The sequence below is a fragment of the Leptidea sinapis genome, chromosome 20 (genome assembly GCF_905404315.1).
Source record: "Leptidea sinapis chromosome 20, ilLepSina1.1, whole genome shotgun sequence".
NCBI lineage: Eukaryota > Metazoa > Arthropoda > Insecta > Lepidoptera > Pieridae > Leptidea > Leptidea sinapis.
Window position 1 is genome coordinate 11,652,339 of NC_066284.1, and position 18,356 is coordinate 11,670,694.

At 36.0% G+C, this 18,356-nt stretch overlaps 2 protein-coding genes across 2 annotated transcripts in view; one reads left to right on the top strand and one right to left on the bottom strand.

Moving 5' to 3' along the window:
• Nucleotides 1–911: 911 nt before the first annotated feature.
• Nucleotides 912–5,163, top strand: LOC126970108 (uncharacterized). The gene is made up of 2 exons (XM_050815831.1): nucleotides 912–1,134; nucleotides 4,138–5,163. Exons 1-2 carry the CDS (start codon nucleotides 951–953, stop codon nucleotides 4,602–4,604), a joined length of 651 nt encoding a protein of 216 aa, XP_050671788.1. The 5' UTR covers nucleotides 912–950; the 3' UTR covers nucleotides 4,605–5,163.
• Nucleotides 5,155–18,356, bottom strand: part of LOC126970106 (uncharacterized) — a 42,833-nt gene continuing 29,631 nt past the window's right edge. Inside the window, exons 7-9 of the mRNA XM_050815830.1 lie at nucleotides 10,819–10,945; nucleotides 8,594–8,841; nucleotides 5,155–7,791 (exon numbers count right to left, since the gene is read on the bottom strand). Coding sequence (XP_050671787.1) covers nucleotides 6,874–7,791; nucleotides 8,594–8,841; nucleotides 10,819–10,945 — 1,293 coding nt within the window. The 3' untranslated portion in view covers nucleotides 5,155–6,873. The remainder of the gene's footprint in view (nucleotides 7,792–8,593; nucleotides 8,842–10,818; nucleotides 10,946–18,356) is intronic.

Sequence of the window (18,356 nt, forward strand, 5' to 3'; positions counted from 1 at the left end):
GTCCCGTCAAAATCGGTCCAGTCATTTCAGAGATTAGCCGGAACAAACAGACAGACAAAGATTGTAAAAAATATTATTTTGGTGTATGTATATATTTTCATATACATGTAGTAAAAAACAGTTATTTCAATATTACAAACAGACACTGCAATTTTATTTATATGTATAGATTATTATAATTAAGACATAAATTTTTCATTACTTTGAATTTTGTATCACCTACTTCGTATTGATGAAATTGTCACTCCTGTCGTGCCAAAAAACACCGGGTTGTATTTTTTCCAGTTGCAATACGATTCCCGTTGGTTCCCTTGGTTGAATAGGTTAGGGTTGGCCAACGGCGTCAACTCCAAAATATTAAAATGTTTCTATATTACGTTTTATAATATATGCTATATTTAAATTAAGTATTGCAGATACATTTTAAGGCATTACTTTGTTGTAAATAAATTTATATTTTTAACCGTAGGATGGGTGAGATTAGCTTGTGGTAGGCAGTATATCTATTACTTATCTAATAATATATACAAAATAACAGAGCAGGTATTATTTTGTAGGTACGTAGTAGTAGGCATAACTAGTTTGTGCGTAAAAACTGTTTAAGAAGTTATAAAGACTCATCGTATTCTATTTGAAAACAGACATTAATAATCAATATATACAGCAACAGAAATATAAATTTAAAGAGTTTAATTTTGTGCTTAATAATTTAATTGTAAGATTGATATATTTACAGAAAATCTTGTGTGAGCAGCCCTATCAAAGACTTATATTTCTAATCGTCACGACTTTGCTTCGTATTTCGTAAACGATACGTTACGAGTCAATGCGCCCTTGCTCTTCGCTATCTCTTTTACACACGTGAAATCCGAAAGAGATACACATCCGATTCGTTCCGATTTTATGCCGCAGTTTCTCGGCACACGCTTTCGAAACGAACGCGTGTAACAATGAGAGAATTCAAATATGATGTTATACAATTAATTCAGAGTGTTAGAGAAAGGCCTTGTCTTTGGGATAAAACACAAGATACTTATAAAGATCGTTTTGAACGACGGACGGCGTGGCAAGAAGTGTTCGCGACTCTTGATGAAGGTTACAATGATATGACGCTTGAGGACAAACGATTGATGGGTGAGTGTCTAACGTTGTAATTGACAATTGACATAGGTAGCATGATAGTAGCTACTTTACTTGCCATTTTGTGTAGTACTTATGAAGTTATGAGTAACTTACAGCAGAATGGTTAAGAAGGGATAGTTTTGAAATTGAATCTTTGCTATTGTAGGTACGTTATGTCGGTAGATAGGTACCTACGTACAATTAGATTTTGTCTCATAAGTAGTTTAGATATATACCTAGATACTAACTACCTAACAATACCTAGCTATTTTTTATCATAATGCGCTTGATCGAGTTTTAAATTTATTTAATTTTTAAAATTAATGAAAAAAATAATTGAAAAGTAACTTTAAATATAATAATATATAAATACAATTAATTATATAAATATGAATAATGACTAAGAAATTAATTATTAGTAGGTAGTAAACTTTCTCGACATAACCCGCGTAAATTGGCATCTAATTAAAATGAATCGTATTTTGTATTTCTTAAACCCAGGGCCGCATGAAATGAGTAATATTCATAAAAATTCTCTTTTTTTTAAATGAAATAAATAATTACTTGTTTTTTTATGAAATAAAAGTAGTCTTCATTGAAGCTCCTGTCAAAATAGCCGTTTGAAAATTAGACGGACATGAAAGCAAATGAGAAATAGCATGGCAGTTATTTTCAAATAAGGGATGGCCGCGTATGGCGTATGGCGCGTGCTTCTCGCATAACTTCAATCATATTATGTGCTTTCACACTTTTTCACGTGGACAAGGGCGAAGCGAGTTACGGGCAGAACATGCAGGAATGCTCACCAACCGTAAAGTAATATTACGTAGGTAGCCTATTAATAACCAAAAACAAAGTAAATTCTATTGGCAGGTGAATTTTATACGATTGTACTATGAATGGTTGTTTCTAGATTCGCATTTACCTTATTTATTCATGGTTTGACTACGCGGGGCGGGCGCTAGCTACGCCCTTGCACGTGGATCACCAGCTTCCTCTTGGGGCGCAGCACACAGGTCGTTGTCGTCAGTTGCTACTCAGACCTCAGGCCTGTGTCCTATCTTCATAGCATATCAATGTTATATTGGATGCCTCCAATGATAGTACTGAGATGCCGCACACACCGGCCATGCATATTGTCTCTCAGAAAACATTCTATAACGCTTTACAAAGCGCAGGTTCGGCCACATATGGAGTATTGTTGTCACCTCTGGTCTGGAGCACTCCAATACCAAATTTTCCATCAGTACAGCGCAGAACCTCCCAAATTGGGATTCAGTACTGTGAAAACACTTCGACCACTTGGCGTTGTGTAGGAACAAGCTTCTTTGCGTCTTCCACCTTATTATCACGGGGAGTATCCCGAAGATCTGTTTATTCTGAGTCTTGCCGCCGAATTCCACCTTCGCACAATACGCCACAAATTAGAACATCATCCCCACCATCTGGATATTGCAATGGGAATTGACCCCAAATCCGTGTTGCTGTCTTTTTTTTTACAATAAGGGACGAGACGAGCAGGACGTCCAGCTGATGGTAATTGATACGCCCTGCCCATTACAATGCAGTGCGACTCAGGATTCTTGTAAAACCCAAAAATTCTAATCGGCCCTACAATAATTGCGCTCGTCACCTTGAGAAATAAAATGTGAAGTCTCGTTTGCCCAGTAATTTCATTAGCCCCTTTTCACGGCGCCCTTCAGACCAAAACACAATAATGCTTACACATTACTGCTACACGGCAGACAAAGGCACCGTTGTGGTACCCATAATCTAGCCGACATCTTGTGCAAAGGTGCCTTCCACTGGTGGACTCTATGGTAGGATTGGAAAAACATTGTTATTTTAATAGCTTTTACTTCTAGCCAACCATCGATTCGGATCTCTACTGTAAACAACTGATGAGGTCAGAAATCAGCCGGAATTATTACTTATTTAGCCACTCAGAGGCTTGACCTTGCTCCTTCAGATTTTCACTCATTTCGGTCTCTTTAGAATTATGAAGGACTTTAAGAGAGGACTGTGAAAACTAGTTGTCGCGTTTTTGTGTGATCGTAATCGATATAATGCAATTAGCTGTGAATAAACTTTGAAAAGTCTTGCGTGGTGATATAAAATGCGAAGAAAGTTTTTCCCCAACTTTATTATAAGTGAGAAGCTAGTGTCAAAGATGATATAGTTTTATAATTTTTGTATTTTCACTATTTGTTAAAATGTAAAAAGTATTACGTTATTCAAAAGAATTGTTAAAAAACGTTTGTGTGGTTAAGGTTACTATAACATAAATGACTTTCTTAATGATACCACAGATTGGGAATGGAGGGACCGCCCTCAGGCTATTAAATAATAAGTTTAATTGTACAATATTACTTTGAAAACATATTTTTTCGATGAAAAAAAAAGCCCGCCGAGTTTGTTGCGCCCGTTCTGCTCAGGTCTGAGGCATTCATTTTGGAATGGGTGGTAGATTTTGACTTTCAATAAGCGATGTCACATCCTATTTTGAATAAAAATATTTGAATTTGAATGTTTAAAATATTACATGATGTATTCTTTCCATAACAGCAAAGAGTATAATTGCATAACAGTTTTAATTAAAATGCCTTCTGTGTACCATCTATGGTCTATGTACATTACCTGAAATCTATTATTTAAGGCTGTGTCGCGCCAATTAACTTTAGCAATAGTAACCATGTTCAAGTACCTACCGGGATAAGCAAAAAATGTGTTGCACCATTTGACAATTTTTAGAACACGTCATAACTTTAACTATTAACCGTAACCGTCCAAACTTCGCCGATTAATGTTAAATAGCGATATTTAGGTACTTGATATTTTACTTTTTAACTTTACCTTTAACACATTCCGCAGTCCATGTTAAAGGCAGCGTTAGTGTTGACGTTAAGTTTGACTTAAACCTTAACAGCTAATATTATGATGCAAACTAGCCTCTAAGTGAACCTAAAGATTGCATAGGTACTAAAAAATGCCTAATACAATTTTAACGTTTTACAGGTGAACAAGTTTTGTACAAATGGACGAACATTCGAGATACGTTCATGAAATCGCTCAAAGCAAAACTAGGCAGACCGCGGCGAAAATACGTATTCCACAAATATTTAAAGTTTTTAATTGACAAATCCGACGATAACATAGAAAGCGGCGAAGAAACATATTGTAAAGTCGAAAAAGAGACGCCCAAAGAAAAGAAACGTTCCAAAAAGACGAGAGAAATAAAAAAACCCAAGGTATTCGATTGTACCGAGAGCCAGGACAGTGGCACAGATCTATTGAACATCAATGAAATTGACGAAGTCAGTGATCCCAGGTTGATGAATGAAGATGAAGCCTTCTTCGCATCTTTACTGCCCACCATTGTCAAATACAATGAAGATGAGAAATTAGAGTTTAGGATTGAGGTTTTAAACGTTATGCGAAATATAAAAGAGAAAAAGAATTGGGGTAAGATTGAAATGGAATGAGAAACCTTATAATTAATAATACAGCATGTATTCATGATAATAATAAGAATGAGAAATTACGAGTTTAGGATTGGGGTTTTAAACGTAATGCGATCTATAAAGGAGTTTTGGGGTAAGCTTGAAATGTAATAAGAAATCCTATAAGCACATATTACCTAATGATAATAATTAGATCAGGGGTGTGATGAAATAAAATGGGGATACTTAATAATTTAATCTATCTTGTAAATTTAATGAAAAATAAAATGTGACATTTTCAATTACTAAGGTAACGAAACCGTCTGTAACTTAACATTTATTGCGTCAAAATTAAAATGGAATTGGACACTAAGAACCCCCAGACAACCATAATAACACTAGATATGAAAATGATGCTGCTGGAAAGAATTTAACCTTTTCGGATATTAAGTAGTAGCGTCCTTAGGAGCAAAAATGGCAAGAGGCGTTTCTAGACACACAGATTAACATGATTCAAGATATGCTGGAAATAACAATTTATTAATATTATTCCATGTGATTAAATATTTCAGGTTTAAATAAACACAATATATATAACCCTTAATAAGTTTTTAATCATCATTTATCCTTTAGCACTTAATATGTTTACAAAGTCACACATTTCAGGGTGAATTACAAAATAAAATTTCTTTAAATTGTATAGACACCAAACTAGAACTAAAAAATTATACAATATGAAAAAAAATAACAATTCTCATTATCGAAACTTACCTACAATATCTAAACAATAACAACAGATTATATAAATCCGGACTTCAAGCACAGAATGTACGTAAAAAAATTTTTTTTTTCCAATAAAAAAAAAATTTTTTTTTCCAATAAAAAAAAAATTTTTTCCAATAAAAAAAAAATCTCTAATAAACTGAACATAATCCAGCACTGGCTACTAATAGCTTATATAGCCTTGTAGTTATCAACTTTATAAAACTCTTTCCGACAAAGAGAGAGTGGAGCCTTTAATATTATATCTTAATACTACTTGAAATAACTTTCGAACTATGATTATTTGAAACCCGATTAAGAGTATACAGACAGAAATATTTCAAATACAATATTCACTATGGAACCGTGACGCTAAATTCGCTAATATTATTTACATTTACGGGGAAACAACAGCGAGAGTTCACACAAAAATTATTGTATTATAATGTATCTGTTATATACAAACGACAGAATACTGAAGTTATAGACGCGGCTTTCAGCCTATTGTTAGGGGCATTCCCAACCACAGATTCTAAAGACGATATTAATAACTGTTTAGTGACTAGAGCGCCCCACAAGAGCGGTGGCTGGACTATGTACACAATCTCGAAAGATTACCCCCTAACGTTATATTTCCTACTAAAATTGTTTTACTCATAATAATAAGTCATGCGCTCTTCTGGGCGCAATCATCGCTATACATAATAAATTAACTATTATATAACCCATGTTATAAATCATTGTATCAAATTTGTGCAGTTATTTTGGAAGTTTCTGATATTTAGAAATAGTAAATTATTCAAAACGAATCCGAATAGTACATGCTAAATGCTAATAAAATCGTCAGTCTAGCAATAGATAGAATGATGCTACTAAAGAATTAAATTCACATAATATTGAGTATGGCTTTATATAATCTAGTGGAAACACTTACTGCTTACCGAGTTAACCCTAAAATATAAGTATTGTACAGTCTATCAATACATTTTACAAGAATATTTAACAAATAAAAGGGAATACACACCTACCCTCAAAATAAGACATCCAAATAAATTTGAACTGACAGGTGACCAAAAACTATAAAAGTACAAAGCAATCGCTAAACCTATTATAATAGTAACAAAATAGAATCAAGCGTAAAATAATAGTAATCGCTATATACAAATAACAATGCAAAGTTAACAATGGCTTATAATATGATACAAGTACTCTCGCAGAGATCGCATTCAGTCTAGCGTCCACGTGCGCCGTAGGGCTATCTCACAGCGGTCTCGGGCGGCGTCGGTCACAAAGTTCTATTTGGATTCAATGTGTAATTTCGATTCCGCATGGAAATCTGTCTTCACAATGCATGAATATCAATATCGGCTAACATTTCTAAGCCCATTAAAAATAAATAATATTATTTCTCCTAATAAACAATAATATACCAAATAGCCCGTTGCGGGGTAAAGAATTTAATATAGACATACAAATATTAATTATTTCAGTCGAAAATTCTACACTTTAACGGTCCCAGAACTAGTCTTTTCTCCTAGTCGCCGCGCCATTAATGATTAAAGTCGGCATTATGTTTTCTCGACCGCGGCTTTTTAGGTCGAGACGGTGTGGGCGATCCATTACAACAATGGCAGCCGCGTTTCACAACACCTCGATTGGAAGCCCTTCTTCTGGACTCTAAATCAGGTGATCCACCTGCCCGAGTCTTACCGGACACGCTTTCCATCTCATTCTCCGTGTGATGGTAAGATCGTTTCGCGGGGTAGGTTCGCAATGGTGGATGCGAATCGTCAGCCGAAGAATTGTCTGCACTACAACTCCTCTCGATACCTCTAGCATCTTTTATCACTGAGTCTAATCTCATGAGATGAGTGCCTAGTCCGCCAGAGTCCGTTGAATTCGTCTCTTCAAACGGACTCTTACAGCATTTATCACTATCGCTGCTGAATTCTAAAGGCCGCCGACTTTCCGACCGTTCGGACGCCGTTGACTCCCAAAATATTTCCGAACATCTCTCAGGCGTGGATCTGTCATCATCGTCCACTATGGACTCCAGTGTGACATTCCTCGAGTCGTCCGTCATTTTGACGTCGTCCATCATGACGCCAGAGTCATTGACTAAGAACCGCTGCTCTCTGTTCTCGTCGTCGTAATAAGCGCGCCGGATGACTTGTGTGGCGTTGCTCGAAGCGTGGATTATAGTAGAAGCTGTATTGGACAGATGCAATTCTCTGGAGTCAGTGAGGACATTGGAGTTATCTTTAACGAGAACGGTGGAGGGCGTGGGCTGCGTATGTACATCTGTATGTGTGAATTTTAGTATGTGCGGTAATGTGTCGTGTGGCTGGGATATGACAGTACTTTGGTGGGGGGTGGTAACCAGCACGGTGGCCGGAGCTCGAGTTGCGTGAAATATAGTCGACGTCATATGCCTTCCCTTCACATTAGCTATCGTAAACGGCTGCAGCTGTAAATATAATGAAAAACATCAAATAGCACGAAAGTTAATATAAGGTGATACGAAATTTGGGTATCCGAAGCAAACGTGATAACCTCATATCTCCATTCTTTTGTCAGATACATTCAAATCCTTCAAAAGTAGATCAATGTATAATAAAAGATATTTTGTCCGAATATCCGCTCAGTACAATATCGCGGCATCAGACACTGAGGAATACAGGTATTCTATGTCTGGGTTTATTTTGGGATTTATAAGAATGCGTTATAAATCAATTACTGGTATCGACCAGTAAGCTGACAAGAATAAGCTAACAACTTAGATAATTAATACTAGATGTAGTCTCTTGCTATTAGACAACCGATAAAAATAGGCCAGGAATAATACTGTAGTGTGCGTGACAAGCTTCGTCTTACACTCGCGATTTGTATGACACACACACACATGTGTTAGTGTGCGTGAATTGCTCAAAATAGAGGTTAGTTCTAGATTAACTAGATTTTTTTCGACGTTTTCACAGCTGACATCGTCTATCTAGACGTATAAATGATGTAAGGCTAACAATATATAAATTTTTATCAATCCTAGGATTACATTTTGAACACATTACGGAAAAAGTGAGTCGGACACTTATTATTCTTACACCACCGTACATTTTGACAAATACAAGGTTTTAGCGTTCCACAGAAGATTATATTTTTGTGCTTCGCCGATTATGTGGCCTTTCACAGTATTTCACATCAATGCTATCAGCGAAAGAACTGTTGCTCACGAAAATATAAAGCAAATGACTAGAAGGTTATTCACAAACCTCAGACTCATCGGTTGGCTCTCTATGGAAGGTCGTGTTAGGGTGTGACTTGGCAAACTCCTGCGGATCCAGTGCGATGGTCGCGCCGTCCTCGGTGACCGTCACTAGGCCAGCGTCCAGACCCAGTGCCATGCTGATGTCCTCTTCATCAGGCACGTCGCTGGTGTTGATGAGCTGGTCCGTCGCTATCTGATCGTCTATCGTGTCTACATGTGGTATGCTGCTTTGGCTTATCACGGAAGGTTGTGCTGCAAGTTAATATTATAAATATTAGTAAGAAAATCTTGCTCGATTATCACAGTATCACAGCCCGTCATAATATACAGAATCTAAACAATTTGTTACCTTTTTTAAAGTGATAACCCTAAAATATGTAATATATAAACTGATTTAAAAAAAAAATAGATTTGAAAGAGCGTCAAATATTGGGGTTGAGGAAGTTATCAGCTGAAAAGTAGATCCTGTAGATGAAGACACAACCTCATAATTGAACAAGACATATCAAGATTAATGAACGTTATGTCACTCGATCGCGTTCGGGAAGCTCCGTAAAATCTTTCCATCCAAAATACCACAGTTTCTGTAGACGAAGGTTTTTAACCAGCGTTTGTTGCTAGTGATGATATACGGAACGCAGACGACAAACTTATGGGCGAATTCCCTGCGACGTCGAATCAGAAATGACGAGATCCGTAGGAGAGCCAAAGTTACCCACATAGCCCAGATGGTTGCGAAGTGAAGTGGCAGTGGGAAGGGCACATAGGTCGACGGACAGATGGCCGTTGGGGCAGTACATTCCTCGAATGACGACCACATACCGGAAGATATAATGTTGGTAGACCCCCACAAGATGGACCGACGATCTCGTCAAGATCGCCGGAAGAGGTTTAGATGAGGACAGCGCAGGACCGATCGTCGTGGCGATCTTTGGGGGAGGCATTTGTTCAACAGTGGACGTCTTACAGCTGAAATGAGAAATGACGTCACTCTAACGGTTGGCTCAGTGGAAGAGCGCTCGCACGCAACGTGAGAGGTCGTGGGATCGAGTTCCGCATCGTTCATACATTTTGTTTTCAAATTTTTCTTAACAGTTCTGGTTCATTGCTGTTTCACATTGGTATTCATCAAATATGCTTTTCTACCACACAGAAAACACTTTTACAATTTAAGAAGGTATCTTAGCTACAATATCTCCTAATTCTATTATTTACTTTCCGGATAAGGCATCCCGAGGAATATTTAAACTTAATAAAACCATGCCTCTTTCTTGGATTTTTATCAAATAACTAATGAACAAAGGGAGAATGACCTTCCAAAGCTGCCTCACTTTTAACGTTGTGATCAGACGATTGCCAAACGTACTTAAAAATATTTTAAGATAAAAATAAAATGATAATTCAATCGACTCAGTTTAGGGCAAAAACATGGGATAACGAAACTTCGAGCTGGTCAAATTTTTGTAAGCAGTTGTAATTGTCCCTGTCGCACTCTAACGAGGGGAGAACACAGACGAGGGGGGAGGGTCAGATTAGTACATTAATTATGTGGCAGCTTCTTTAAATACAAACTTCTCAATTCTATTGCAGACCAACCACATTTAACAATACACGTAAATTTCTAAGCAAATTGTCTATTTCCCAGCGGTAATCCTGTCCGGGACATGTTTTTCTATATGCTATCTGTTCTGCCAATCACCTCCCAGGTATGTCTTAACTATGTGTATCTGAACATTGACGAACAATAAACAACTAGAGTAAAAACTGTCTGAAGCATAACTCTGTCTTAGGCAGAGTTTTCGTTCAGTTGTTTCTACCGCGATTTCAATACAACTCCACGCAATGACAAAGTGTTTAGTAAGAATCTTGCCAAATATAACATATCCAAACTATAAAAGGATTGAGTGTCGTATTTCAGGTAAATGCCTCTTTATATTAACAAAATTGTGTAATTTACTTAAAGTTTTTAATCATTTTGCTAAATAATTATAATTATGCTTGTCCTTGCTTCTAATGAGCGACTTTGAATATTACTTTCAACAAATAAAATGTTTATTTCAATTAATGTTTTAATGTTATTTGCATAGGTTAATACGTCTTTGTATACGTATATACAAAGACGTTTGGACATTTTGGATCTTTAATAGGCCGCCTTTTAATAGGCGATTGGGATTCATAGTTGTTTATAGTACGTCAATGGTTCTGAAGAAGAAAAATAAGGAAACTTACGCGTGTGTGAATGCTGAGGCGCTTCGTGTGCTGGCGACGAAGAAAATAAGAGTTCCGCTTCAGGGAACAGCTCTGCCGCTGATGGAGAATCGACGCCAAGGTCTTCACATTCTTCTGATAATGATTTCTGAGAATCCCCAATATATTCTTAATATACATAAATCTCGTGTCACAATGTTTGTCCTCAATGGACTCCTAAACCACTTAACCGATTATAATAAAATTCGCACACCATGTGCAGTTCGATCCAACTTGAGAGATAGGATAGTTTAAATCTCAAATTATAGTCGCAATTTTAAATTATTTGTCTTTTATTATTTGACAGTCACAATTATCTGTTAACTCCAAATGATTCTAACAGATGTCGATACCTTTCGACTTTGTTGAGTAAGTAATCAATAGATGGCGCTGCTATGGTAAATCTATGAACGTGTCATATAAGCTACATTTTAACAGCATAATTACCACGTGTTGTTGACGCTATAAAATTAATTAAATTTATTTTGTAGTGAACAAAATACCGTATAATTTAATTATTTCCACTTTTTAAATTTTTGGTGTTAGCATAGCCGGCCACGTGTTACTTAGACTGAAGTGTAAATTGAATTCATATTATAATGAAGATAATACAGTGAAATTAATCCTGCTTTTTACTTATTTGTGCTTCATTGATCATAACTTTATAATTTAATTTGAATATATGTATGTAAGTATTATCACATAATTATAAAATTTAATTAAAATGTCAATGAAAAAATGATACACAATTTCCAACACTTTTTCAATAGTTGTACAAATATTTTTTTTATTGTTTTTATTTAACCTCTATTAAAAATTATTTAGCACTTATTATTTCAATGTGCTATGATAACAAGTTTTTCAGATTTTATTTCTTATATTTAAACGATTAAATTAGTATTTCAATTCTTATTGAAATTATTATTTAAACTCTATAATTTAAATATGTACATGTCAGTATTATCACATAATTATAAAAGTTAATTGGAATGATTTTCAATTTTTTTTTCTCATATCTAAACGATTAATTTATTATTTTCAGTCAAATGCCACCGAAAAAATCTAACCTCAACAACGCGAGCACCGAGAGAGAGGCATGACGCAAACGTATTAAAAGAGCCTATCAGTTGGCAGAGCAAATTGAATCAAGAAATTCAGCTCAAAGAATCAGGACAGCAGAAGGTCATGCACAAGAATCTCAAGAACAGTGTAACGAACGTCTTCAAGAGAATATCATGAGAACAAGAGCAGCAGGAGAACGAGACATAGCCACAGTAGGAGTACAGGAACAATAATTTCAATTTATACATGTAAGTAATATCACATAGTTTTATAAAAGTTAATTAATATATCAATGACAAAATGGCACAAAGCTCCCCACACTTTTTCAATAATTGTACAAAAATTTTATATTATTTTTATTTAACCTCCATTGAAAATTATTTTGCACTTATTATTTCAATGTGCTATGATAACATGTTTTTCAGTTCCTCTTCCTAATATTTAAACGATTAAATTATTATTTTCAGTCAAATGCCACCGAAAAAATCTAACCACAACAACGCGAGCAGCAAAGGGTCACGACGCAAACGTGTTGAAAGAGCTCAGAAATTACCAGAACAAATCAAAACAAGAAATGCAGCTCAAAGAATCAGGACTGCAGAAAGTCGTGCACAAGAATCTCAAGAACAGCGTGACGAACGTCTGCAACAGAATATTACGAGAACAAGAGCGGCACGAGAACGAAACATAGATACAGTACGAGTACTAGATCGACAAACGCAAAATTCGTTCGGCTTGCCTTTGAATATGCACCAGATATTAACTACTCAGCGCATTCAAAAATTGCTATCGGTGGAATGGATAAAGTATGTCAATATTGTCAGGCATTGAAATTTCGAAATGAAGCAGCCGGCATGTGCTGCGCATCAGGAAAAGTTGTGCTGTCACCTCTACCCGCTCCGCCGGAGCCTTTATTATCCCTTCTTACTGGCAATTCAGATGATTCCAAATTATTTTTGCGTAAGATACGCAAATTTAATTCTTGCTTCCAAATGACGTTATTTGGGGCAACTAAAATTTGCGATCGTGCATCCGATGGACGTAATTTTGAAACTACATTCAAAATTCAAGGCCAGGTGTACCATAAAATCGGATCACTGATGCCAATGCCTGATAACAATCCGAAATTTCTTCAAATATATTTTATGGGCGATTATGAAGAGCGCGTGACGACTCGGTGCCTGTATAATTTTATTGAACAAGCAGAGGAAAGAGCAATTGTGATATTATTGGAAAATTTTTTAGAAGATCACAATCAACTAATTCAATTGATCAAAAGAGTTTCGCCACGACTGCAAAATGACAATTATCAAATCGTCATAAAAGCCGACATAGTACCATTAGGTGAACATGCTGGTAGATTCAACGCTCCAACTGTTGATGAGGTTGCTGTTATCATGGTTGGTGATCCAGTTGACAAAAGATCTATAAAAATTACACGGCGAGACAACACTGTCAGTACGATTTCGGATCTACACCGTTCATATGACGCACTACAATATCCATTGATATTTTGGCAAGGACAAGATGAATATCACCTTAATATCAAACAGTATGATCCAAATACCGGTAAATTTGACAATTATCTATTTATTTCCTGACTGTATGTATAGATTTTAATTTCGTATTGCATTTTATTTTTTATTTTTTTTAGGTGATTACAGAAATAAAAACGTTAGCTCAATGAACTACTACGCACACCGAATAATGGTTAGACAACATCAAGACAATTATATCCTTCGATATCGTCAGCTGTTCCATCAATACATTGTTGATATGTATGCTAAGGTCGAAAGCGAACTCTTGCGATTCCTTCGATTCAACCAGGCAAAACTACGATTGGAAGAATATATTCACTTACGAGATGCTGTTGCTGGAAACATCGATGGAAATTTAAATCTCAATGACATCGGTAATGCTTTCATTTTACCTTCAAGCTACATCGGCAGTCCACGGAACATGCAGGAATAAATACAAGATGTGATGACTTACGTACGTCATTACGGCCGAGCGGATTTATTTATTACATTCACATGTAATCCGAATTGGGAAGAGATACAAACTTTACTATTGCCAGGACAACAAGCCATTCATCGTGATGGTTTAACTGCACGTGTGTTTAAACAAAAATTGAAATCCTTAATTGATTTTATTGTTAAATATTCAATTTTTGCTATCACACGTTGTTGGCTGTATACGATAGAGTGGCAAAAGCGAGGTTTGCCTCATGCCCACATTTTGGTTTGGCTTAAAGATAGAATCCGTCCTGAAGAAATCGATCAAATAATTTCAGCTGAAATTCCAGACCCATTAATTGATCAAGAATTATTTGATATTGTCACCAAACACATGATCCATGGGCCATGCGGTGCTTTCAACATGACGTCACCGTGCATGGAAAATGGAAAATGTAAAAAAAACTTCCCAAAGCCGCATACGAATGACACGATCACGGATATTGATGGTTATCCAATGTATCGCCGCAAAAGTACTGAGAATGGTGGCCACACATTTACAATGCGACTGCCGAACTTTCCAAATCAAGTTGAGTTTGATAATCAGTGGGTGGTACCATAGTCACCACTACTTTCAAAAACTTACAAAGCTCATATCAATGTTGAGCTTTGCAGTTCTGTTAAATCAATTAAGTATATTTGTAAATATGTAAACAAAGGCAGTGATTTGGCGATATTTGAAGTACAAAACATAAATAAAAATGACGAAATAGCACGATACCAAATGGGCAGATACATTAGCAGCAATGAAGCTATTTATATTATTTAATAAGGCATATTCTCAGCTTTCCCATTCACGAAAGAGATCCTGCTGTCCAACATCTGGCAATACATCTTGAAAACGGTCAACGTGTATACTTCACTGAAGAAAATGTTCTCCAAAGAGCGTTCGAAGCTCCGAAAACGACTCTAACTGAATTTTTTACATTGTGTCAAAAACCTGATGTTTTTGGCCAATTCGCGAAGACATTGGTGTATGGTGATGTTCCACGTTATTTCACATGGAACAAATCCAGTAAAAAATGGGAGCCACGGAAACAAGGAAAACCACATCTTTCCATTACAGGCATATTCAAAGCTAAGACATTGGGGAGACTTTACACGGTACATCCAAAGAAACGTGAGTGCTTCTATTTACGTTTGTTATTGGTGAATGTTCCCGGACCAACGTCTTTTGAATTTTTACGAACAGTTAATGAAAATTTATTGAATAAGGCGTTACTTTGCGGAAATCCATAACTATACAAATTATTTAAGTTTTCTTTAGTGTTAATTCCGCCAATATTTGTCTTTAAAACAAATTATGAAACAAAATTATTTTAAATTCAAAAATCAATTCTATCGCCAAAAGGAAGGATTAGCAATGGGATCACCATTAAGTCCAATTATGGCTGAAATATTTATGGATAATTTTGAGTGTAATTACGTGGTGAGAGACCCACATATCCTGTTTTATTACCGATACGTTGACGACATAATAATTTGCTGGACAGGCACCGAACGTCAAATCAATCTATTCATTAATAAAATTAATAAGATCCACCCAAAAATAAAGTTTAAATTGGAATTCGAATCAAACCAATCTCTAAATTTTTTGGATTTAACATTAACAAGAGTAAATAATAAATTAGAATTCAAAATCTATAGAAAGCCGTCATATACAGATATTGCTATTCCCGCGTCATCTTGCCACCCCGTACAACATAAACTAGCGGCCTTCCGCTGCTATGTTCACAGATTAATGTCAGTCCCACTGTCCCGTGACAGCTTCGCGAAAGAACTTAATACAATATACCAAATCGCGGTTTCCAACGGCTATACAAAACAGTTAGTGAACAAATTAATTAAAAATAAACAAAAACGTTTAATTAATTCAGAACTTTATCCCGTCCCACCACAATCAAATACTAAATATGTGGGTAGTTTGACATATATTGGTCCAATATCGGATAAAATAGCTAAAATATTTAGGAAAAACAATATTAATGTGTCCTTCCGAACGAATCACAATGTCAGTCGAATATGTAATGGCAAAGATCGATTAAATAATTCAGAAAAATCCGGCGTTTATAAACTAAGTTGTGACACTTGTAACGGGGTATATATAGGTCAAACAGGTCGAAATTTCGAAATTAGATTAAAGGAACATATTGCCGCATTTACGAATAATCATCCCGAAAAATCAAACTTCGCGAAACATTTAATTGATACAGGTCACTCACTCGGAAACAATAATAATTTTAATATTTTGCATACATGTGAAAAAGGATTTCGCTTAAATGTGTTAGAGCAATTAGAAATAATAAAACACAAAAATAACATTATGTTTACATTGTTGAATGAACAAACAAATTTAGTCCCATCACCTTTGTTACGTGTCTCTTCCGGGGGTAATACGTCACAAAAGCCGACCAATCACAACGCGTCATTTCATGGGACGAGGGTATAAAAGAACGGCTTCCGGCTCATTTGATTCAGTCTCGTGCCAGATTTTGGCGAGACAACACGTCCTGAGGATGCCTCGTGTAGAGGCGAAACACGTGTCGAATTGTTTTAAAGACAAATATTGGCGGAATTAACACTAAAGAAAACTTAAATAATTTGTATGAACAGTTAATGGTCAAGTATTCAATACATACCAGGATGCATGTCGTGAACTGCAATTGCTAGAAGACGATAACCATTGGGACTTAACGCTTGCTGATGCTGCGTTGACATCAACACCGAATAACATTCGTCAGTTGTTTGCAATTATTTTGACGACATGTTATCCCTCGCAAGCACAAACTTTGTGGGAAAAATATAAAAATTGTATGACAGAAGACATCTTGCACCGAATTAGACAAACAAATCGATGGCAAAACATAGATTATACACCAGCGATGTACAATGAAGCATTGGTCTTGATCGAGGATTTATGTGTTCTTATTTCAAATTTACTACTTAATCATTATGGTATGCCATCACCTAATCGTCCAGCCACCGACTTAGTCAATACCGATTTACAACGAGAAAAGCAATATGACCATGGAAGTTTAGCAACAATTATCATGAACAGTGAACCATTACTGACAGTAGAACAAAAAATTATTTATGATCGGATTATGCTGGCTGTTGCTGCTGAACAAGGCGTTTTTTTTTTCTTGGATGCACCCGGTGGAACCGGTAAGACCTTTTTAATATCGTTGATTCTTACCAAAATACGGTCGCAACAAAAAATCGCATTAGCAGTAGCATCGTCAGGCATTGCGGCTACTTTACTAGATGGTGGGCGAACAGCACATTCAACATTCAAGCGTTTGGACGGTCATAATAAACCAGATGCAATGTGTAACATTAAAAAGAATAGTGGAATAGCTGCAGTGTTGCGGAACAGTTCTATAATAATTTGGGATGAGTGCACAATGGCACACAAATATTCACTTGAAGCATTAAACAGAACTATGCAAGATTTAAACAGCAATCTTACTTTTGTCTGGTGACTTCCGGCAGACCTTACCGGTTATACCTCGCTCTACTTTCGCGGATGAGATTAATGTATGTTTGAAACAATCATTCTTATGGCGAAGTGTTGAAACACTTCGATTGACCATAAATATGCGAGTACAATTGCAAAATGATCCATCAGCACAAATATTTTCCGAACAACTACTAGATATTGGGAACGGTAAAATAGAACTGCAACCGAATACGCAATGCATTAAACTACCAGACAATTTTTGCACTGTTGTTCAGGATAAAAATGAATTGATTCAGAGTATTTTCCCGGATATACAGAATAATTATTTGAATCATGGGTGGCAGCCAAAAACGTTGATGTTGACGAAATTAATTTCCAGATACAACAGTTGTTACCAGGCGATCGGATGTCTTTTAAATCAATCGATACTGTTGTTGATGAAAATGAAAGTGTAAATTTTCCGATTGAATTTTTAAATTCATTAGATATCCCTGGAATGCCACCACATAATCTTCGATTAAAGATTGGTTCCCCTATTATTCTCCTCCGAAATTTGAATCCACCTCAATTATGTAACGGTACGCGTTTGGTCATCAAAAAGATCACCGGAAACATTCTTGAAGCAACCATTTTGGCTGGGAAGTTTAAAGGAAAAGTGGTCCTGCTGCCACGTATTCCGATGATACCATCAGATTCTACCATACCCTTCAAAAGGCTACAGTTTCCAATTCGTTTAGCTTTCGCCATGTCTATAAATAAATCTCAAGGTCAAACAATGTCCATTTGTGGTTTAGATTTGGAAAATCCATGTTTTTCTCATGGGCAACTATATGTTGCGTGTTCACGTGTTGGGAAACCGTCGAATCTATTTGTGTTAGCTAAAGACAGGTTAACCAAAAACATTGTGCACCGATTGGTGTTAAATTAAATTGAAATTGAAAGTATTTATAATTCAAAAAAATAGATATTAATGTTTAAAAGTT

What these genes read in the sequence shown, in the direction of transcription:
- LOC126970108 (XM_050815831.1), top strand. Translation starts at nt 951, where the DNA reads ATGAGAGAATTCAAATATGATGTTATACAATTAATTCAGAGTGTTAGA. An exon ending in TGAGGACAAACGATTGATGG is followed by an intron (nt 1,135 to 4,137) that starts GTGAGTGTCTAA and finishes AACGTTTTACAG; the next exon opens with GTGAACAAGTTTTGTACAAA.